General features: G+C 38.4%; 1 protein-coding gene across 10 annotated transcripts in view; it reads right to left on the reverse strand.

The window, feature by feature from the left end:
- Positions 1 to 25,301, reverse strand: part of MYRIP (myosin VIIA and Rab interacting protein) — a 253,560-nt gene that overhangs the window by 26,237 nt on the left and 202,022 nt on the right. For all 10 annotated transcript variants that reach the window (XM_035316293.1, XM_035316294.1, XM_035316302.1 and 7 more), the window contains 3 exons: positions 15,131 to 15,308; positions 11,294 to 11,940; positions 3,383 to 3,622 (listed from right to left, as the gene is read on the reverse strand). In XM_035316293.1, coding sequence (XP_035172184.1) covers positions 3,383 to 3,622; positions 11,294 to 11,940; positions 15,131 to 15,308 — 1,065 coding nt within the window. The remainder of the gene's footprint in view (positions 1 to 3,382; positions 3,623 to 11,293; positions 11,941 to 15,130; positions 15,309 to 25,301) is intronic.

Raw genomic sequence — 25,301 nt, forward strand, 5'->3', positions numbered from 1 at the left:
CTATTCTATTCTATTCTATTCTATTCTATTCTATTCTATTCTATTCTATTCTATTCTATTCTATTCTATTCCATCCCGTCCCATCCCATCCCATTCCGTCCCATCTCATCCTATCCCATCCCATCCTATCCTGTCCTATCATATCCTATCCTGCTCTGCTCTATCCCAATGAATTTAGGTATGTCTTCATATTTTAGGTTACCATAGCCACAGCTGGTATTATACACCATCATCTTCAGTATTTCATTGTAAGATGTTGGACAGCCACCTTTCCAAAAAGAAGGCACACATCAGAAGATTTAAATCATCTTTAAAGACAACTGTCAGGGATAAGAACAAAAGCAGGCTGCTTGTTTCTCTACAGCCGAAGCAAGTTCTGCTATCAATTCCTCTAAAGCCATGTCCACGAATAGTACTAGGATATTTTGGTTTCTTCATTATAGACAGGAAGAATATATACTGCAATTAGGAAAGACTAAGGTTTTTTTTTTTTTTGTTTTTTTTTTTTCAACCAAAACCAATAAAGAATTAAAAACTCCAGGCATTCACTTTTTTTTTGCTGAACATGGTATGCCTTTTCTTTTTTAAACTTAAGGAAATATACTAAGAAAAAATATATTAAGCTTTGCATTATTTCAAATGTTAAAGTTATATAAAATTAGAGGAGGAAAAGCAACTAATATTACTTTGTAGATGCACGCAGATGAATAAATACACCACAAAACACAGACTTACCCCAATGGACAAGGATAAGTTTAGATTTTGCATGTCTTGCTCAATTCTTTTTAGATCATGAATGTGAGTGGACTTCAGCCAATCTCCTCCTGATGCCTTTTTCTTGGGTATGTACTTACCAAATACCTGGAGGTCTGGCTATAGGATGTGAAAATCTCATCTGTGTAACATAAGTGCTCAGCCCTAATACTGTCACCAGAGGCAAAAGTTTTCAAAGACCTGCAGAGCGAGTGCCAATTTACTCAGTTTAGCCATTTCTTTTGTTCCTGACGATTACATAACTGGGGAACTTCATTTGTGTTTTGAACCTTGCTCCCAAAAGGGGCTTTTATTTCATTCAAAGATGGTCAATGGTCAACATGTCCACACAAGAAGCCCAGTGCTGCCTCTTGCTAGTCAAGCACTGTTATCCCTCAGATCTACTTAGGTTTGTTCTTGTCTGCTGTGTGTCTTGACTCAACTCTTGGGGTCTCAACTGCAAAGCTCAGCTTTGAACAAGAGTTGGACAACTTTCTAAAGGAAATCTTCATTATTTGAAAGGTATTTAATTCAAATGATATAAAGAACTAATATACCACGATGTGGAAGCAGGATCAGCTGGCCCAGGTGGATTACAGAGACACTGTCCAAGCATGTAAGAATAGTGCCAGAAAAGTCAAAAGCCACCTGCAGTTGAATCTAGTGGGGAACACAAAGGGCAACAAGAATGGCTTCTACAGATAAAGCACCAGCAAAAGGCGGATGAGGGAAAATTGGCCCACTACTGCAGAGACTTGGTGACACAGGACAAGGAAAAGGCTATCCTATTCAGTGTCACCTTCACCTCAGTTTATACATAAGATTTGCTCTCAGGAATTCCAAGCCGCTGGAACCCATGAGAAGATCTGGGGCAATGAAAACTAACCCTTAGTAGAGGAAGAACAGGCTAGCAAACATTTTAATGAATAGGACATGTGCATGTCCTTGCGACCTGATAGGGATGCACTCTCAAGAGCTGTGGAAACTGTCCCTTGTTAAAGTGAGACCACTTTTTTTTTTTTTTTTTTTTTTTTTTAACTTTGAAAGATCATGGCAATCTGGGGATGGTTCCTGAGAGCTGATCTAGGAGCAAATCCTTGAAGCCATTTCCAAACATAAGAAAGATGAGAAGGTGATTTATGAAAGGGAAATCATGCCTAGTCAACCTGATAGCTTTCTATAATGAAATGACCACTGGACATGGGGAGTGCATTGAATGTTGTTTATTTTGTCTTTAATGAGGCTTTCAATGCTGTCTGCCATAACATCTGTATAGATGAATTGAGCAAACATGGACTGAATATGTAGACAGTAAGGTGGGTTAAAATTTCCTGAACTGCTAGTCTGAAAGTGTTATCAGAGGCTTGAAGTCCAGCTGGAGGTCAGTCACTAGTGACGTATCCCAGCGGCTAATACTATTTAACATCATCATTATTGACAGAGGCAATGAGTATAACCTAAACTGAGAACAGTTGTTCATACCTGAGATGGTTTTGTTCCCATGCAGAGGGATCTTGACAGGCTAGAGAAATGGGATTATAGAAATCTCATAAAGTTCAACAAAAGGAAATGCAAAGTCCTGCACATGGGGAGGAATTATCCCAGTACATGCCAGAGGCTATGTGGCTGGGAAACAGCTTGGCAGAAAAAGAAACAGGGTTACTGGTGGACACCAGGTTGAATGTGCCCTTGCAGAAAAGAAGGCCACCAGCATCCAACAGACCAGGTGAAGAGATCGTTTCCTTCTATTTTAAACACATTAAATTTAGCTCATCTTTGGTTTACAAAGACAGACCAGCAATATCAAATTATTCAAAAATACATAGGCTAGCTAAGTATGACATGATACAATTAAAGTCTAGAATTAAAGACTATTAACAGGACTTTCTGAAATTCTCTATGGTGAACTGAGCACAAAAAAAAATGGCTGAATACCACAACCAGTACACTATATGATATGAAGAGAAATTCAGAAACAGGAAGGGAAGAGAGCTGGTGTTAAGTGGAGTGACAATTTAAGTCAGACATCTTACTGTAGGGTGAAATGTTGTGAATGGAAGATCTCACTCATTATCAGAACTGACACTGGATTACTGTTTCACCAGAATATGTTACTACTGGCAGAAACCTATTAGCTGACAGTGTAACAGGGCCATTAAGTATTACAGAAGCACAAAATATTCCAACAGAGAGACAAAAGAAGAATCTATGATATCAGAATGAGCTAAAAATACTAAAAACAGGGGAGCAAATAAAAATAAATAAATAAATAAATAAACCTTGCTTGATGGTTAGTAAGGAGAAAAAAAGGAGATCTGAACATGCCTTTAAATAAAAATATACAAGTAGATTCACAGTTACTATAAACAGACATAGTTTCATTAGTATCAATCACTTAACATGTTTATTACAAAAACTAAGTTCACTGCTTTAGAGTTAATGCTGTAGGCTCACAGGAAGAAGCCCACACCTTAATTGAAGTTTTACTTGCACAAGGGTTGCAGGCTCAGACCCAGTTTAAAGGACCTATTTTTTTAATCAGCTATGTTTTATTCTCTAACCACAAGCATCTATTTCTAGATTCTAACTTTTACAGTGTTTAGCTCACTCCCCTATAATGACCACTTACCTTCTTTAACTCTTCCTGAATACTTTTTCCATTTTCTTCTGAGGACAAATTCTCCTTATAGCTTTCAGGGTCTGTTCTAGGTTCAGACTCTTGTTCTTCATCAGAAGATGTTTCCTTGTCACTCATTTTAGCTCCAAGCTGAAATAACCTGGATTTAAGCTTCTCTTCCATAAGGTCAGGCTTGATATTATGATGCTGATCCTCACTGCTTATATCTGTTTCTGATAAATCACCAAAATCCTACAAAGAAATTGGAAGTACAGTAATAATTACTGTATAGGTATAGCAGGACAACAAGCAGCTTACTAGAAAAGGGTAGATAAGATCACTCTGAAGAGAAGCTAGAAAGGAAGCAAAGTGTGCTGATAAAAAGGTACCACATCTTTACAGAAGAAGGCCAGTAAACCCACACCTGTTGGATAATATTTATCATTCCTGGCTACTTTTATATTATATAGAAAGCAACTATCAAAATCGTTACATATCTGTGTGCAGCTAATAAAACAAAAGCATAAATGGTGATTCTTGTTCTCAGTACCGCATTTCCATCACTCTCAATTATGTTGCATATAAAGAAACTGAAGTGTGGGAATGAAATCAGTTATCCATGACAACCTGGCAGTTGTGTTCACTTTCCAGCTGACAGCTGTGCTCAAATTCCCTGCCGGCTGGTCTTGAGCATTATCCTTATTTTCTTATGATTACTAGAAACAAGTTTTTAAAAGATCTTTCATTTTTTAAGTGACAGTATTTAAGATTTTCAGCTTTCCCAGCGAACATTTACATAGGTGGATCCACTACAGCTACAATTATTCTCCAAACACCAGCCTCCTTAGAACAAGTTCAGTCTCCAGGAACACCTTATTTTATTTCTTCTGGATCCTTAAAGGTGGGAAGTACTCAGATGCTTGGTTAAATTTGGTTGGTGCTACAGACTTGACCATGACAAGTCCGTTATTTTGCAGGCCGAATAGAAGAAAAACAAAATCCTTTTAGAAGTCTGTCTGGCCTGTTGCCTGCCGATACTTAATTACATGGAAAAGGGGCTTTTTTTTTTTTTTTTTTTTTTTTTTTTTCTTTGCAGGAAATCTAAAAGTGCCTGATGACTATATCAAAAACTAATGTCTGGATATGTACCAACTCATTTTCTGGATCTGTGCTGTCTGATTAGGACCCAGTTTCCCACTACAGTTTATGGAGGGAGAGAGCATCTCTCAGAACAACACAGCCTATAATGTTAACTGCTTTCTGGAAATGCTATTCTTTGCTGACTGCTAAGAGAGAGCTCAGAATAATTGGGCACTTTGTTCAGTGCTTCAACCAAGTGCATAAAGTAAGGTGTAATATGACAGGTTTCAGAAGTGACAAATTATTTGACACAGAGCGTAATCATGATAAAAACACCCAGGAGGAGGCTGTAAAGAATGCAGCCTGGGACCCAGAAGTGGCAGGCACATTGCAGCAGGTCTAAGATGGTGATTTGAAGCAATTCTCAGATAGGAAATTATTCCTATTTGCCAGGAAATTATTCCTATTTGCCTTATGCTCTCCTGCTATGACATTATGAGAGACTAAAAGCTATGTTTTCTTTACCATTCATTTGGAAACACATAATCAGGAGATTTGCTTTGCACAGCTACTCTCTCTGCAGGCTCAGCAGTCATATTTATGGACAGTCCAATTACCTTCAGTTCTCACAGGAAATGTTAACTGACAACTCCCTCAGAAACTCTACTTGCCCAAGTGCTCTTAATGAATTGACACATCATGTTTGTAGTGTCAGCATTCATCTCTCACACGGTAAACTATACTGTATTGTCTAGCATTTTCACAGGTTTCTGGACTATTTATTCTTTTATTCTGCAGTTATCTGTGAATCAATTACACAACCAGATTATTGCTTTATAGCTCACTTTCAGAATGTGGAAGGCCCTTTTAGAAAATCAGGATTTGAAAATACATCGCAAGACATTTTAAAAGGGGGACCACAGGCTCATGTCATTTTTTTTTTTTTTCCTGTAGATTCAGCTTTTGCTGAGTAAAAGGCCTTTTCTTTCAAATGAACTTCCAAACTGTTCTGAGCAAGATCAAGAATGAGATTTCAAATCAGTGAGTTTCCACTTTGGTTTTATGATATGATATACTTCTACTTGCTTCTATGTGACTGGTATATTTTCAACTTTTTAGTAAAAAAAATAGTAGCAATATTTTTTTTCAGATATATCTTGCATTTCACACTACAATTCATTACACTCCCCTCCAACAATTTGGTAATGAAACATACATGTTTCTAAATTACAATAAAATCTTAAAGTTGTTGCTGAATCCATCTATCCGTCAATTTGGAGAAAAACAATAATAACTTAGAGAATTTACAGGATAGAAAGCACAGCTAAACGGTGCACTTGTATTTTAGGAGACAATACAGTTTAGTGGAGATACATTGCATTAACCTTGAGATATGTATTATTAGCTATCTGGTCTCAGCTCATTCCTAGAATCCCTTTTTATTTAAATAAGGTACTTGCATTTATTTAATAGGCACCTCCAAAGACCTACTCTCCCATCTACCAAATCATGTGGTTTAGGATTATGAGAATTGCTAGTGAGTTCTGACAGCTCTGCACTATGAATGTGGGCTTCCTCTAGCAATGTCTAGACAGAAAGAGTTCACCTTGGGGCTGAGTCTGCAAGGGAGAGAAAACAAACAAACAAAAAAAAAAACAAACAAAAAACCACAACCAAACAAGTACCGTCATTCAATGCAGACATTTGAGCAAAACAAACTTGCAAAAACAAAAGTTTAATAATCTTGTTTAAATAAGCTGGGTACAAAATCTAGCAGAGCAGTGAGTAAGGCTGTCAGTCCATAGATGTTTCTACTTCATCATTGTACCATGCAAGAAGTTCCTCTGGGGGCCTCTTATATATAACTGTTTAGCAGATATATCACACTAGTAATGTACACAAGAATCCATAGTGAGATTGGCAGAATCACAACTACTCTTGATCCTGAAAAAAGTGCTGGTCTCCCAGATCACACATGGCAGGACCTGTTGGGTTGATCTTTACTGCCTCTACCCAGAGCTCAGCAAAATCACCTGGAGTCTACCAGCTGGCTTCCCATGCATTTCAGGTGAAGGCCTGATGGGACAATATTGCTAAGCTGTGAGGCTTCAGCAGGATGAAAAATCAAAAATTTAATTTTCTAGTTAAGGTGCGCTCATATGCTGCTGAAAGAATTGTACTTCAACCTGTTGTAGCAAGTCACAAAGGCTGGGCAAAAGGCTCCAAGTGCGTGCTACAGATGATGTAGGAGAGAGACTGGACCATGCTGGAGGCAGGGGGAGGGAAGACAGGAAGGCAGACAGGAAACAGGGATTCTTCTTTGGGCATCAACAGGTGACACTGACACTGATATGTTCCAGTTCTAGCTTGTGCTTTAATATACGTAAAGGAACTTTCCTAATTCATTAGAAGCTTTTTGATACATTTTCCAGCACAGGTGAAAGTCATAAGCTGCCTTGTCATCCCTTGGATTGTTCTGTGTTAGCTAAATGTGTGTTACTGAATACACAACTTTTCTTGTGGGTGGAGGGGGGAAAGGGGGGGATGAACTTACCTTGAAGGTGTTTATTTTATTACAGCTCGATTCAGATATGTCTTATTATTCATCTTTCTGCTTGTAGTAGTTACATTTGCAAGAATTATTAGTTCCTGCTTACATGCAGAGATAATGATATCATATAATGCTATACCTTGCTGTTTTAGTTATTGGTAGGCTGCTTGGCTTGTGTGTTGAGATTTTCAGGTGGTGGCAGTGAACTGCTTGTAATTAGATGAATTAACAGATTAAAAAATGCATTAAAAGCTGTGACAACAAATAAAAAGATTAAATACATTGAAAGGATTTATTATTTATTTAATAGATGCTATCTTAAACTTCATGTTTCTTTACTGGTCACACTTTTGCCCTATTCGTTAAGATTAACAACATCCTTGTGTTTGTATAAATCATTGTGTAAGTTCCCATTTGCATCTATCAGAAGCAAATAACACTAACACCTGAAAACAAGAATAAAAGAACACTAGTTTATCTGGAAAGCGAGCTTCAGTGAGGACATGGCAGACTGACACAGCCAATCAAGTGTTTCTAATGCAAGCTTAAATCCTTCAGGAGGCAATGAGATATGAAATACACCTTTCCTAATACGCACTGGACAAATCCTTATGTACTAATGGCTGATAACTCAATGAAATCTTAGTGAACACAAAGCCTCAAAATAAACCAAGCAAGCAAAGTACTGGCTAGTTCACTCCAAACACAAGTCTCTGCTACGTCACGGACAGAAAGCTCCAAACTGAAATAGGAAACAGAGATTAGAAACTCCAGTTTTTAGAAGATGATGCGAATTGTGAGGTTTGCAGGCAGTTTCTTAGTGAGTCAGTGAGTTGGGGTAGCTATTTTCAATTAATAAATCCCAAGCGCCATCCCGTGGGGACTGGCAGTCCAGCAGCGCTCACCCCTTACCCTGCAGGGCAGCAGGGGCAGGACAGCTGTAATTAACAGGTAGGGTCTTCTGATAAAAGAAGCGAACTCATAACGAGGACACCTCTTTCACTGGAAGCAATTAAGTGACTCCACTTTCCATCAGATATATAACAATTACAGCTACAACAAGCAGCATATCCTGCTCTCAAAAATATAATGAAAGCCAATAAAACAACAATAATAATGACGAAAACAGACAGAGATTGATGGTTTGAGTGGCTATTTCTTGTAAAAAAGTGACAATTTGGAAAATAATTATCATTAAAATCAGAGAAGGTAGATGTAAGGTTGCACATCTCAATTCATGTTCCCCAGGAATTTGTTTCCTGTGTTACATAAGCAATCAGAAACTTGCTACCATAGGACTTTGTTTTTATCAGGACAGTTTTAATGCCCTGCTCTACCTGCCTCATGACAGTGTTTACAGCCTGTCTACAGAAAAGCCACTAAAGCAGGTTGCTCACTAATTCTCACTAATCTCAGCATGTGACAGGCTTAATGCCACACAATGAAGCTTCCTTAAATTTACAGTCTGCAGTTTACCACATGTATGCTATCACTTTGTGCAAACTGTTCACATGTAGGGCGCTCTCTGCTTCAGTCTACATTTTACCTAGATTAATACATTACTCTGGGGACTACATGAGATCCTGACATTTCTTTAATCTCATTTTTCTAAGGAATACAAATGATGCCTGGTTAATTTAATATCATACCTCAAATCACATTCCTTATGGTCTTAATCATTTTAATTGCTTCCTAGAATTTCACACCCCTAGCAACATCCCTGCTATAAATTGTACTGACCAGTCCATTCCTGCTCCAAGCAGTGCTTTCCCTACCAAGGGCTGGAGGAACAGATGGCTGCTGGCAGGCACTAGCTATCACATCAGCCACCGGGGTCTGTGTTTGTGTCTAAACACAAATGAAATGCATGAGCACCCACCCATATTATTATACATAAACTTCCTAATGTGAATTTCATTGCTTTGATAACATGGAACCAGAGTACAACTGCCTGCTCCACTGTGGCTGAGGGAGCAGGAGAGCAGGAACAGTCTCTCTTTGCCTAAGGTAAAAAGGAGAATGGCTCAGAATCCCAAACCTTGCATTTTGAGCACAACAGAGAGGTCTGAGCAGCACTGAAGATACAAAGCAACTCACAAGAGAGTTGGAAAGAACTATCATTTTCTGCACCAGCTTGCTCTTTGAAATACACACTGATCTGCTGAAGGGTACAGTCACAGCCTGGAAGCACCCTGCCTCTCTGTTCTCCCCTGGAGGGGACCAAACCTGTTGTAGTAGGCTTATGTGGAAAGGGGTTTGGTACTGAGGGGCTGCAGGGATGCTCTCAGTGAGCAGAGCCCAGCAGCTTGCCCATGTCCGATCAGAGCCAGCTCCAGCTGGCTCCAAAAGGGACCCACCGCTGGCCAGAGCTGAGCCAGAGAGTGATGTTGGTTGGGCCTCTGGGAGAGCAGACTTAATAAAGGAGAAAAAAACTGCTGCACAATAGCATCTAGGAGAGGAGTGAGAAAACTTGAGAGAAACAATTCCACAGACCCCAAGGTTAGTGCAGGAGGGCAGGAAGTGCTGCTCCAGGCACAGAGCAGAAGTTCCCCGGTGTTTTTTTTTTTTTTTTTTTTTTTCCTTATTTTATTTGCTAGAAGTTTGCTTTTAGTTCTCACTGCTCTAGTCTGTTAGTGGTAGGCAATGAATTATATTAATCTCCCTATGCTGAGTCTGTTTTGCCCATGACAATAATTTTTGAGCAATTTCCCTGTCCTTATCTCAACCCCTGAGCCCTTTCCATTGTATTTTCCCCCCCTCTTTCTCTGAGGAGGGGTAGCGAGAGAGGGATTGTGGTGGAGTTCAGCTGGCCAACAGGGTGAAACCACCACACCTGTGAGCAATGCTCATCTATACTCTGCAGAGCAGTAGTATGTAGAAAGCCGCAATATGAATACAAGCACACACATACAGAACATGCACAAATATGCAAAGCCAGAAATGGAATACATTTCTGTGTACAAAACATGGTCTTTGTACAGTCCCTGGAAAGTTCTGTTATTCTGTCTGATGTTCTAAGAAGTCTTTAATGGCCATTGATGTGTTGTTGGAGCACAGTATCATATCTAAGTCCCCCTCAACAGCTGTAGATCATAAATGTATGAGGACATGACTATAAATGAGTCAGTATAGAACACCCACACCTGTCTCCTAAAAGCAGAAGGAATAGATACAGAATTAATTATAGTTTACCCAGCATTAAAAACCTGCTCAAATCCTATAACCCTAACCTTGACTTATGATCAACTGTGCTGATGTTTTTCAATGGGAGATACAGGCTAGTAGCACAAGCAAAGAGTAACAATTCCAGACGTTCTAAGATTGCTTAGACAACTTTAAAGATTGGATCGGGTTGCTTGTAGTCAGAGGCATGGGGAGAAGACAACATTTAGCTCCTTGTTTCAGGTTCAACGTTTTTGTACTACAGCAGTGGTCCAGCTACAGGATGTGAGAGGAGTAAGATATAGGAAATGGAAGTGGACAAGTGTTCAGTGTTCTCTTCTTCCAGAGTTAGAAGTGTGTTAGCACTGCTGAAAAATTCTGGGGGACAACTGGATCCCTTACATGCTATCAGTCCATAGCCTGGAAAAATCCTTGTAAAGAAGATGACTTCTTTACTTTCTGGTTATCTCATAATTGTTGTTTAAAAGAAATGTTTGGGGAGTGCTTTGCTATCTTAAACATCTATGATTGGTTTTTCCAAATTTGAGCACTTACTTTTTGTTTTCTTAATAAATTGTCTAATTATTTAAATCAAGGTAGTTTGTAAACACTCACTAAAACATTTTAGAATTGAAACAATCAAGTGATCAATTAAAAGCAGACATCATTTGGACCATATTTCAAAAACATTCCTTTCTGAATTTTTGCTGCTTATTATCTTTATCCCATACTATGACAACAGCATACCAAAGATCCCCAGGTATATGAGTTAATTCTTATTCCAACAGCAAAGGCATTAGAATAAACAAAAAAGTCAACAGGTAATATTCAACATTTGCTAGCTGTTGGCAAACCCTGCCTTTTTTTTTGTTTGTTTTAAGAACACTGTATTTTACAGTATTAACAATGTCATTGATCATATGGAAGTGGCATATCTAAGAAAGAAAGCCTGTTCATGATATGTTTAACACTTTACCTTTGGTTCTTCTTGGTTATGAGGTATGAGGAGGACAAAGCTTGCAAGAACACTGCACCTTCCACTCATGACTCACATGCTATTGCCAGCACAGCTTGATTAGTTTTGCCCTGCTATTTTTGAGATCACATTCAGAAGGATCAAACACAATTACCTGACATAAATTCTTCATGTTGGCTTTTGTGTGTTTTTTTGCTTCACATATCTCTTCTGAGATTTTGTTCTTCCTCCACCTTCTTGATTTCTTTTCTAAATCATAATGGACTTCTTCAGTCTCACTGCAATCCAAATATTCCAAGCTGGTTGCCTGTGGATTGAAATTTACATCCAGTTCTCCGTGGAAATGTTTTTTTTCCGTTCTGGGCACATCACTCTGAGTTCTGCTTTGTAACCAGAGAAGTTTGCTAGGTCCTTTAGCTTCCTGGGAAGAATTTACTGAAGATGTTTCAGAATCAGAGAACAGTGTCTCAGTATTGGTATATAACCCAGAGGAAGGTGAGTTTACTGCCTGGTACTGATCATTACCATAAACCCACTCAGAATCATACTGGGAACTGGTATAATAGAAATGATCTGGTAATTGCCGAGGTCTTCGATGCAGCTTTTTCAAGGCCACATTCCAGTCGTAGTCATCCTCGCTGTTTGAGCCCATCTCATCATATGCGGACACAACACTGGATTCATTCTCCAAAGCTTCAAATACTTGACTCTTTGGTTTGGCAAGCATTCGAGGACGAGGCAAAGTAACATTCTGCAAAGCGACCCAGTTCCCATCAGTGCTTTGTAAAACAGGAGGAGGATCTATGAAAATGAAAGAATAACAAACTCTTTAATTACCACTATATTATCACAGTGTGTAGAGCTTATTCTTCTTCCCAATTTGCAATCAATTGGCTGCAATTGATTTCAGCAAAAACTAATGAACAAATGAATGCATTGTTGCTACTATGAATTCTCTCATTCTCTGAGCTATGCTACTATACATTTAATCAGAAGTCACCATTCAAAGTCATGGTGATGACAACTTCAAATGTGAGAATGCTTGGAACAAGGCTTTTTTGTTTTTTTCTGAAAGAATTTTTAGGAAAGAATGAAGAAACATCAATACACAGACACGTATAAATCCCATGATTCGCACATGTCTTTGAGTCTGTGTGCAGTTTTGGTGCCCCATCTTGAAAAGGAAAGATGGAAAAGGATCTGAGAATAGCAACAAAGTATGAGCCAGGTTCTGAAATAGCTTCCTTTTAAGGAATGATTAAATCTGGAGGAGAGAAGACGAAGCTTCATGCTAAAGAAGATGGGGGAATCTCCTTCAGTCTAACTACTAGGGAACATCAAGTAAAACTAGTGAAATCTAGGTTCAAAACAAACAAAAGAAAAAAAAAAAAAGGGAAAAAATAAAGAAAAAAAAAGAGGGATGCAATGAGTACCAGACCCATGGAGATTCTTGCCAAGGGTGTTATGGATACTGATAATTAATCTGCAATAAAATGGAGATGTCTATGGACATGCAGGAAGAATCCATTGAAGTTTACTAAATACATCAAAACGGTTACAACTGAGGCATACTCGTTATTGTAATAACTGATATAGGAGAAAAAAAAGAGGACTCGCTGTCAAGAATGAGAATATTTCTCCTGCATGAGAAGCTTTCCTGTGTTTTCCAACTATGCTCTCTAATCTCAGTACAGGATTCTCTTGAGAGAAGGAAGACCTTTCCTTAAAAACATCTCTCATTTCAAACAAAGCAACCAGCTTTGAAAGATATAAATCTCCAACAAAAATTGAATTCAGCTACAGAACATTACACAAACATCATGCAGTGGAGGGCCATACTGTTATGTTTTTTTCTCTCCCAAACCACATCCCCTTATTTTGCGCAGCAGCTACACATAAGAATCAGTTTAACATCCTCAGTTAACTGAAGAAAGGACAGGATAATAGTTGATTACATCTTAGAACGTAAGCAGGACAGAAAGGCAAGCCGCTGAGAATTTGTTTGAAAATACCTGGTTCAGTTTTATCCCAGCTTCAACTAATGTCAAATGGTTCCTTCCTGATGTTTTAAAACAAATTCACTTATTTGAAAGAATGGATTTTGTACATAGTTCTTTGGGTATTCATTATAATTTATACATGTGAAAATGAAAATAGGTTTTAATAAGTCTCATTGTGAAACTATTGCTAAAAGAGAAAAAAAAGAACAATTCAGGATTTAACTCTTGAGTCATTATTTAAACCAGTGCAAATTGTAATCAAAATGAATTGTGAACAGCTACATGACTAAAAAATGAATTATGAACAGGCTACATGACTAAAAATGCCCACTAAGGTTATCACTCCAGACACTTGGCGGAGACTTCTTGCATTTTCTGCAGCCCAGTACAGAGCTATTTACTACTGCATAGGTGAGATCTTATTTACACATATTAGCACACTCAGCTATTTAATGTAAACTGAACAGGCACCTCAATTTCATCACAAATATGATTCTTGGATGAAAGAAGCAGAGCAAATCCTCTGAGTGGAGCACCTGAAAGGAAACTGAGTCAACTTGCCTTTCTGCTATAGTTAAGCAACTGTTAAGTACTAAATTGCTGAACAGTTGAATTCAATGGGATTGAAGTGGGTTCTTAAATCTAAGCACGCTGGTTTACTGAAAATAGACCTTCAGTTAAAATGCCCAGAGCAACATTTCTGACAGGAGGTTGAATGAAGAGTTCACAAAGTAAAGCATGCTTAGTTAAGTCAGATTTTAATACTACTTAACTATCACTTCATTTTCAGGGGGAGGAGACTATTCACGCTGTCTAATTTCCAGCCTCCCAAGTTCTGCAATGCCTCTCAATTGACATTACAGCAAATTGAATCAAATTGATGGGTAGCCTTGTCAGGGATTGCTACAGGGATCAGGTGATCTCTACAGCTGCTACTAGAGAGAGCATAGGAATGAGCACCCCTGTGTCATGGGAGAATAACAGCAAGAGGTAGGTCAGCTCTGCTGTTCCCCATCACTTGGAGCTAGGGGCTGCTGCTAAAATGAGCAGTTCATTGCTTCCCATTGTGTCAACATGATCATTAGCACACCTGTGAGGATGACAGCTAACCAACTCTTTTGTGCAGCAGTTGCCTGATGTGGCTTCATGAACAATATAGCCAGAACAGGAAAAGCAGAAGAAATTGGACCCCCCAAGAGCAAGAACCAACTTTTTCAGTGACAGCCCGTACTTAATGGCATCTTGAAGTAAGCAGGGAACTGCATTCTAATCCAGGGTGCTGGTTAAGTAATGGAGCTGATTTATGATGTTACTCTATACATTGTCCATATTCACATCCATATCTAATGCACACAAAGAGAGAGGACATTGGTCTAGGGAAGCTGATGGTCTAGGAAGTTCCTACCCGTATGGCTTCTTCCAACATGTGCAGAAACAGCTGTTTTCAAGGCTGCACAGCATGCTGTGCCGCTGAATTCATCAGGGTTGAAAATAAAGGTGTGAGGGGGGATCTTAAACTTGAATTATTTCACTGTTTGGTTCACTATGTAACCTCAAAAACAGTTAACATGTGCAACAGAAGGGAGACTGTGGGCATATGCAAACTCCTTCAACTGGAGGACAAGTAACTAGGGAAAAAAAAGCAAAAACAACAACAACAACAAAAAGCCCTTAAGCTCTTGTGTCTTAGAAGCTCTGAAGCACATCCAAGTTAGATACCTAATGTTTCCTAAAATTCCCAAATCAACTTCCCAAATGCCCAAATTTTGAATCTATCCTTATAAAAAAGCAATGGTAGGATAGGCAATGATACAGCCCAATGCACCATGACGCACAGCATCGCCAAATTCTCAGCCGTTTTTATATGTGACACCTGAAAGCACAGATGTCAACAGAAATTTTGTGGGCAAAGTTCTTGCTTTAAGTCTTATTTTTTCCACATGGGTGCGAGAACTAAAAAAAGGAATCATACTTGTACTAGAAATATTTACTTGTTTCATTTATCCTGTCCACACTTTTCCAGCTGGGTAATGCAGAGAGCTTGCGTTCTTTCTGTTTCCTGAATTGTCCTTTCTGCTGCCTCCAAAGAGCCTCAGACACAGACGATGCAGGGTCTAGTCCTTTAATAGGCATATCTTCACCAGCCAGGGAAAATGCAGAGTGAGACCTCTGTGGGAATAAAAATCAATAAGCATAATTTTTAAAATAGAAATATTTAGTTAGCAAACTCTTTAATTAGGATGAGTATGGAAGTGTGGGGACTGCTAGCATCCAGAAATGGAATTTAAGTAGAACTTAATGAACCTTGATAATCTCTAAGGTCCCTTCCAACCCGAGCCATTCTATGATTCTATGACAATTCTAAGTTTCAGTGCTAGATGGCATATTTATGTGCATTTCTGATGTTATGCAAGGAGTCAGGAACTTGTTTGTACTATAAGGGACCAGATGGAAAGAAGTAATTAAGGTGTAGCTGTTCTGAATGTGCTTGATGAGGACTGATATCTAACAGTTCCCATTTCAAGCTAGCCAGAAAGAGATCCCATTGTGGTGAGACATGATGATCTATTGTTGGCTCAACAGGCCATCTGTTGTAACCATTTTCAGAAGTTAAAAATTAAGAAGAAAAAGCAAACAAACAGCCTGTTCTCCAGAAATAAATCTGCAACTCAACTAATTTTAATGCTGAATTCTTTTGTTTGCTAGGATATGCATATCACACAATATGCTGGACAGTTTTATACAATCTTGCTAATGCATTCAACATAGACTACAATTGCATATCTATTTCCAGTAAGGTCACATATCACACAAAAATGAGGTAAAACACTGTTGTGATTGGTTAATGAGTGCTATTACTGAAGGAAAAGGGTTTCCCTTTGGATCCACATAGATATATCAGATATTTTAGTTTTGATTTAGGTATTGGGATCAGTTACAGAAGTCATATTTAAATTTGGCCAGGTTTTCAAAAACTGTGCCCAGCTGATTTCAGGAGAATTCACTCTTACATGTCAAATCTTCTGTGTAATTCTAGAGACATGGCTACAGCAGATTGACTCAAGTTTTATTATCTGTGTGACACTACTTTGCTGTAGCACAATTTATTTATTTTTTAATTAATAATTTTGCTTTTGATGACTACATGCTTAGGCATCTTGTAAGGCAAAAGAGATCACTTTTTGAAATGACAATTAGCCTTTTCCCCCTTAACTTCTTACCACTCAAAAACTCTTTCTAGGCCTCCCTTGCAAGGTCATTTGAAATTGCCTGTATACACTAGGGTTTAATTAAGAAGTATGATTTCAAGTAGCTCAGCTTTACGCAGGCCACGTTGGCACTCTCAAATCTTTGTACATTTTAACTCATGTTCAAATTACAAATAATTAACTAAAACTGTTACTCTCAAAAGGGCCAGTTTTTGCCTGCATCACAGCTCTGCTTTGCACTGTTGCTGATGAGGAAAAGGGTAACTTGACTTTGAGGTATTTTCAAGTCCCTTCAACTCCCAGGTCAGCATAAGCATTGCTGCGAGTCCTGCTGGCTTGAGAGCAACACTTAGAAACCGCTCTTCTGGCTATAACTCCTCCCATCTGAAATGCTCCTATATGGAACCTAGGCATCATTCCAGAAGATTTAATTAACTGCAAATCTTCCTGTATCTTTGGCTCAGCAGCATGATTTCATAACAGATTCAGTAAAATGAAACATAGCCATGCACTAGGGTTTAGTTTGGCTTCTGAACTGTGGAGGAAAAGCCAGAATTACTGTCCTAGATTCAAATATTTTACAAATACAATGACCGCACAACTTGGTGAAACCTGTCAATGCAAAGACAGCTCCTAATGTGATGCATAGGAATGCTTGCTTTGAAATTTGGTGACATGAACAACTAAGAATCACCTCACAGTCCTATATAATTTTATTTTGTGGAGTCTTTCAAATGAGTCACTTTTACTTTCGCAAAACTCACCTACAGTCAGTTTATATTATTATATAATATATTCAGGCTGTTACAAACCTCCAACCAAATAACTAATCAAGATCACCTAAATCCTCTCTAACCCTGTAAAAGGGTTAATAATGTAACAATATAGACAGGTAAATAAACTATATTACTATAGAATTTGCTCCTTTTACTTTGTTTTCATCCTGTTATACAACTTGATGAAAGCCAGGATATATGGACAGTATAAATAATTCTCCCACAAAGTTGCTGCCTAAACTATGATAAAGCTTAACTTGCTGTGACTGACTTCACTTAGTTATAAAAAAAAGGACTACCAAACTTCAGATTCTTACAATCAATTAGGTCCAGTTCATGTCTGCCATATACTGTGATATTTTTGTGTTTAAGTTGTCACGTACTGAGAGCAGTAAGTGGTTGCATCTGTCCCTATGTGCACAGTACAAAGAACATTCTCTTAAGTTAATATTTTTACCACATATGTGGCAAACATGGAGAGACAAGAACTGCTGAAGAACCCAGAAGTAATAGTTTACCTACAACAATAGAACCCTACAGTAATAGTTTAATCACTATTATCTCTTTTTCCTTATTACTGAAAGAACTGAATCATAAGGAGGAGAAAAAAAGTCACGAAAACCTTAAGTAGTCCGTTTAATGATAACCTAGGCTTAGATAACAAAAGCAACATGTTTTTTTTTCTTATTTATGTAAAATTTGTAGGTTTGACAACTTTTCTGGTGTTCTGTTTAAATGGTAGCTTCTCACCTGCCTACTCACCATTTCATAAACACCACAGTAAAGGTTGCATTATGGCGATGGCAGTGTTTGCACGTAGCTCTCAGCTATCTTGAGATCTGTTAACAGCTTAGCTATGTATGATAATGTAGAACTTGGCATGGGCTGCAAATATCATGGAAGGAGCTTAGCAAATCCTGCCCTAAGAGCTCTGCTTCTCCAGCATCACTGCAGGAAGGAACCTGAGCAACATAAAGCTAGCTTGGAGGCATCTGCACTGTGGGGCAGATACATCCGTCAGATGGATTAGAAAATATGCAATTGCATGAAGGATTTTAAAAGGGAGAAGGCTAGCATGAGAGGCCTGATGGACAAAAAGCACTGAAGGACAGAAGCACAGCAAAGACACTGTCCCATGTGGTGATGGAGCCTAGGACCTCAAATACTTATAGAAGACAAACTGATTCTTTTAAGTTATGTGCTGAAACCTTCAGGTCAGGTCAGAGGAAAACTGTTGTCCACAGTCTCTGTCAACTTTCTGTGGACAGCACGAAAACAATATGTCAAACTACTGCTAATTCCCAGGAAAATTCCTCCAAATGCAACAAGGGGAAAAAATGTGCCTCTAAAACTTGGCTTGAAGCCTTCCTCATCCTTTTCTATGCCTTATGTGAATCTTTGATAAAATCTGTCTTGGATTGCTCTGCTAGAAGTACAATCTCTTCTCACTGAAGATGGTTCAATGTCACAGAAGGTTTGAGGAGAGAAGAATAATGCCATGCTATGACAGCTGACTGCATCCCAGCATTCAGATTCTGAAAAAGAGTAAAAAGATGCTACTGAGGAAGCTGTTGAACTAACACTCTTCACTACTACTTTTGCAGTTCCATGTAGTTGTTTTATCTGTAGAGATTAAAAAGATCAAAAATTGTCATTGCTAATAAGCTCCAATTAAGTTGCAAATAAAAGAAGAGGGCTGGACTATCTCTTGTTCTGAAAGTCAGTTTTAGATAAGGATGGAAGGACAGATAATAGAATTGTTTTACTCAGACAAATATGGATGGAGAGGAAGTGTAAATACTAACTCCTGATAACAGTTTAAAGGACTGGTACAACCACAGGTAACCGTGATAACGATACAAAAAAAGGACAGTCAATACCCAAGACTGGGGCAGGAATATGACAGAAACATGTCTTGGCATGAGAAAAAATTGGTCCACAGTGGAATAGACATGCACATTTTATTATTATTATTATTATTTTTCAAAGCACAAAAGCAAACATCTGGAAGCTCATCTCTAATGAATTACTGGCTTGATTGGAGACTGTATTTGAAGAACAAATGACTCAAGACCTCCTTTTGTTTCTTTCATAATTAAGAGCACAGACAAAATAGAAAGTTAGTCATCTGGGGTGAGGTTGCACAGCAAAAGCTCTAATCTTGGTTGGCACATTTGCATCATCTTCCTCAGCTGGCACTGCTAACTCAGTGATAGTTGCATGGCCTTCTGTGTGGGCTATAAACCCATGTAGACGCCTCCTGACTGCACTGTTATGCTTACTTGTGGCAGACAGCATAAGTATATATTACCATGCTGCATTTGTGCCTGCCTTCTTCCTGGAGATAACAGCCCATCTGTAGATCCACATGGGATGCTTTTCATATAGGAAGCAAACATTAAACTTGAGGGAACAGTACTGAGAAGCCTAACTGGTGCTTCATGTACCTGCATGTGGAGGCAGAAAGGAGATGGAGGTAATGCCAGCTACACTGATAGGCTCTTGGATCAACTGGCATTGGAAAAAGGGGCATTTACTGTGAATGGAGGAATCATAGCCTAGAATCTTTATCAATTACCTACAAACTTGGACAGAAACAAGATCTCAAGCAGACAAATCAATCTAGTGCATTTGCCTCAAGCATCCAAATAATACAGTAACCTAAATACAATTTTCAAAAGGAGACAAAAATGTAGGAGCTCTGGTCCTGATTTATAAAAACAAAAGAAGTCAAGACCCTTTCCTCCTAGTTGAAAACACTGATACTTTTTCTAACCAGAAGTTCTGGTTCCTCAGAGAGAAAACCAAAAACAAAACCAAAAACAAACAAACATACACCTGTCAGCTAAATGGTATTTTAGGTGTATTTATTTGTGATGAATTACAAAGGTGCCCTGCCCTCTATGCTTGCAGTCAGACACTAAAGTCCAACTGTTAGTTCCTGCAATAAATTAGTATATCGGGAGATGGCACTGCAACCAAACAGGTCGTTTGCTATACTCCTGGCACATTTCCTTCTTGGACATACATGCTGCATACTGGATTGCTGTACGGCACAGCACAGTGTGCAAAATATAGTTACAGTATTGACAAGCATTTCCCAAGACTTTAGTTAGATGAGTTGCCCACTGAATCCTGCCTAATGGCATCTGCCATGAGATGTTTTGTTTATTTTTCAAAAATAAATTCCAAACACATTATTTTTCTACCCCACCTCTTCAGGCAATTTCTGCTGCATAGTTATAACATCTTGATAGAGGGAACTCAGCCTTCATCTTGTACTTGGGTAGCACTAAAGGGAATAATTTTTGCATGTACAGTCTCATTTCACTGCTGTCCTATGTCATTTCTGAAGATTAGAGAAGTATTGGATAAAAAGTAACCAGATATGAACTCTTCTGTTATTTAACAAATATAAATATTTTATCTTCTGAATGTCTACAACGATTTACAAGCTTCTGGCCACTGGATTAATAAAACCAGAACAAGTGACCTAAGGGAAGAACAACTATTTATAAAATACAATTGTGAATATGATAATCTATTTATTATTACCTTGAACAACTCTTTTATAAGTATACATATTCTATAGGGAGATAATATACCTTTTTTGTTCTACATTCTTCCCCAAAATATGAAAAAGTATCATCAATGGGTCTTTTGCTTCTAAGCAGAAGCCAAAGTAGTAATACAAAATAGATCCCCAAAGCAATTGGTTGAATTCTACAAAGAATATTCTGGATCATGCATGTTTTTCTCCTCACTTCTCTCCCATTTCCCCCTCTTTCTTTGGTCTTGTGTAATTATTAAAACCTAAATTTATTCTGCACTTATTTACAGTAGTTAAAGGACTGTTTTAAACCCGCTGGTGCCACAAGGGTAAGGCAGCTGCAGGGCCACTGTGACAGGAGCCCTTGCAAGCACTGGGACATCAACACTAGTTGAGAGCAGCGAAGGCACCTGTGGATCTTAGCAGCAGAGCCCTGTGTGCAGTGCAAACTCCAACCTGTACGGAAGCTGTTAAGTTGGGCTTTGAAGATTCCTTTTTTTTATTCAGTGATAAAGCCTAAAATTGACAGCACAAACACAGGTGACTTAGGTACAACCATAACCATCCCCTCTCCTTACCTGTAAATTTTACAGCTACACCTGTTAGTGGTGCAGCAAAAAAACTAAAAATCACCTACTTCTCATCTGTGCTCTATAAATAAAGTCAGTGCATAGACAGAACCAGCAGGTCCCACCCACCTGAGCAAATACTGTAGCAATCCTTAAACATCAACAGCTAATGCATCCTTTGTAAGTAAACTCCCACACCAGGAAGAAGACAGGATGAGCCTGAGAACGGTGTCACTCTGCCATAGCATATTTGTCCCTGGAAGTGATTTTCACTCTGCTCAAATGTATGCAGTCTAGACATTTAGCAGTGGGAGTGAAATACCAAGGGTTTCAAGCATCTGTTCCTTAGTTAATCTTGTATGTGGCAAAGTGTCTGTTAACAACCCTATGGTTTCTGAAAAGGGGCAAGAACAGGCAGACAAATGGGAGATTTTCATACTCAATTGAAAGAAAACTCATTTAATACTTTACAAACCTTGCTTAGGGTATCACACTATCCTGAAATGCCACCTCAAGGAGTTGCTTTGTGCCTGAGCCATCAGGGCAAATCCTTGAATAACAGACTGGGAGAAAGCAAAACTGTTCTCTCTCCTGCAGAAGCCTTAGAGCATTCATCCCTCCAGGGTCTGCACAAGATGACTTGTTTGCTAATGACAGAGGAGACATAGCTTGGCTACATGTTAGGTAGGTTTTCCATCCTTTCACCATCTGCTCAGACAGCTATTCCCTTTAACATTTCTGTTCCTATAACAGGAGTTCAAAAGTAATGCTCAGTTAATCAGGGATAGGTCCATCAGCAAAACGAATGGCACAGCTGCATAAGAACATGTAGAGCCACATTTGGGTGTGCATTTATATTGGTTCAGCCTCGATTAGCTGACCTTGATGACCTGGAGATTATAAAGGAGAGAGACAGGAGATTATTCCCCGATAACCCCATTGATGCAGGGTATGCAAGCAGCTCTACACATTATCACACAGAAGTATAATCTAGTGTTTGATGGACTTTTTTTTTTTTTTTTTTTTTTTTTTCCAAATAAGAAAACTCTATTGCTTCTCTCACAAAGGATTTGTAAGCTAGTAGAAAAGGAATATTTACATATTGGTACCATAAGATGAGTATAGACATTCTTTTTTGTACTTATGGAATTAACAATTTGGGAAAGTGGTAGGATGCATAAAACAGCATAGTTCAATCAACGTCATGGATGTATGTGAGAAAGTCTGTAGAAGTTTCTGGTAAATCAATTATTATAAGCTCTGACAGGAATAGAGAGACGTAACAATGCAACTGTAATCTAAACAGTACCTTTGCAGGTACCTTTTTTAGGTCAGTTGTTATTACTTATCACCTATTCCTCAGTGGCTCACTCCTCCTAAACTTTGAATGTTCTATTATGTTTCTTTAAGAAAACAACAAACAAAAAACCAGCAGTGCAGATGCTTCCTGGTGGCATAACACCCTTCATTTGAGGACACTGAGAGCTTAGTTAGCATCCTGTGATGACAGTATCAGTGTATTATTTACAGATAAGAAAGTAGTGAAACTGAAAAGGACAGATACCTGTTCTGGTGTAGGGCAATATAATTATAAATTGGTACTAATCTACTCCACTGGAAGAGTGGATGTGTATAAAAGCATACGTGAAACAGCATTTTCATCTCAAGTCTAGTTGCAGCCTCACACATAATCTCACATTTTCTTCAAGGGAATACATTTTACTGAACACAATCTTTTTTCTTTAATTTCTAGGTTGCTCAACCTTTCATATCCCTTTCTGACCCTCGTCTACAAAGTTCTGATCAAAAGAGCACTCACTCATCACAGAGGATCACTGCATGTCCTAGTCAAACAACTCCTTGACAGAGAAAGCCCTAAGTGTTCCGTGCTTATTTGCGTCTCTCTGTGACAATATACACCCTGTTTTAATCTAAAAATATAGTAAGATTTGTCAGGCCGCCTCTCTCTCAGCATCACAAGTTTTAAATAAGACATTAAAGCTTTGTGATACCCAACAGTGTGTTAGGATAGCGTCTTTAAAAAAATATGAAAGAACCATATATGGTCTATATTCTTCAGAAAATAACGCTGTAGAATGACCATCTTTCTCTGTCCCTCTTCTATTCCCTTTCATGCTTTAAAACCCATCTTGGCCTGCTGGTAGCAAATATAATTCAGCTGAATTTAGGCCTACATGGGCTTGATCATATATCTAGCATCCAAAACTGTATTTTTGGATGTTTGTCAAGTGCATGAATAGTACTACACAACTGAGAATGAGTAATCTTCTGCAAAAGCTGCATCTCAAATTCTACTTTAAAATAATTCTACAAATACTACTTCAAAAGGACAGTGCTGTTGAGCCTTGCAGTGTATGTTTAGCCACCTGAAACCTTAAAAAGTGATAATAACCACTGAGTGAGGATTGCTAAGGCCTATCCTTTGATTGTCGTAGCCTATCCTTCTGCTACAGTGGAAGGTGGGAAATCAACAAGATTGCTATGGCCAACACTGTCTTGATCTGAAATGCATGAAGCACCATATTATCAGGTAACTCCAGAGCATTTTTCCAGTGAGACTACAATGTTACACCCACAAAACCAGCAGATTTTGTAGCATGCGAAGTGCAAAGTACTTAGAGAAAGCTGGATTGCCTCAAAATAAGTATGAATAAAAAAAGACCCATTATTTCTAAAGTACCAAGAGCTTTTCCATCTCAAAGTTATTGCTCTTTCTTGTTCTGTGATAGGCTGTGCAGAGAAAATGATGTTGCATCTGGATTTTGCTGGAAGGAAACAATAGAGTAAATAACTCACGGGGATACAGCTGATGGATTTCTGGATAAATGAACACCTTATTGGAAGTAGGTCTCAGCAACATGCTCTGTGCAACTTTCTGATCCCAGCTTATGCATAAAAGCTAAAAGTTCCATCTATGACATGACATATTTATTAATTAGAAGTAAATATGATACTTCTGATCATTGACAAGTCATTGACAGGTAAGAACTGATGTCTGGTGGCATAAACTTCTACAATGTTATGCGTCCCTCATCTGAAGCAGCTTTCCTGCCATGAGACTGCTAAACAGGACTCCTCCTTAAAAAGCTTTTCTTCAAATATTTGTTTGGGACAAACTTACAAAGGTACAGAGCACCTGCAAAACCTTCAGGGATTTCCAAAGCAGTGTTGGACCTCTGGCTTTAAACCAAATCAAAAGAAAGAAAAGAAAAAAACAACTTGTGGTACACAGTGGACCTTATAATTAGCTTAACCAGTAAACTTCTGCTTCCCTTGAGGGGCATCATAATGTGTATTTAATGAAATCCTCCTTTTCCCTATATACCTAGCTGTTTTAAATACTATATATTGTGGATGAGCTGCTGTTTATATATGCAATCTTTTAGCTGTAAAATAAAGACTGCTAATACAGCACATAAAGCACAACTGGAATACCTGTACTCCATCAGTGTTTAAATAAGATGCAATATGCCAACTGGACATCTGCTCTCACTGGCAGTGACGTATGGGAAAAAATGGAGTGAAAAAGCACAGAATCATCTGTTCATTGCATTAAGCTCCTCCTATCCCAACAATATATATACAGCCTTTGCTTATTGGTAATGAGAAACAGATGGTGCCATCCATCTCTTTTTATGAGATGGAGAAAAAAAAATATTCAGCCATGCTAAAAAAGGTATTTGCAGCATGGGGAAGCGATCTTAAAGAAATGGAAAAGATAAAAAAGGAAAAGACAATAACTTCATTCCTGCAGTTAATCAATCAATAATACATTTCAGAGAGATGGGGGGGCTCATTAATGCAAAGATCAGTAGATTTTGCTCTAATTAAGCATGTCTTACACAGTTGGTCTGTTGGTGCTGTGATGTTCCTAGCTTCCAAAGCTCAAGTTCTTTGCATACAGCATTTACTTCATACTACAAAGAGGTAGAATAACTTATTTAATGGCCATTTCAATGCAAGTGATTTTGGATGAGCAGAGAGGTAATGTAGGGCTTCCAGAGCTCACTGGAATTTTCTGGCTGATGTGGATGAGC

This window comes from Oxyura jamaicensis, chromosome 2 (genome assembly GCF_011077185.1).
Source record: "Oxyura jamaicensis isolate SHBP4307 breed ruddy duck chromosome 2, BPBGC_Ojam_1.0, whole genome shotgun sequence".
Lineage (NCBI taxonomy): Eukaryota > Metazoa > Chordata > Aves > Anseriformes > Anatidae > Oxyura > Oxyura jamaicensis.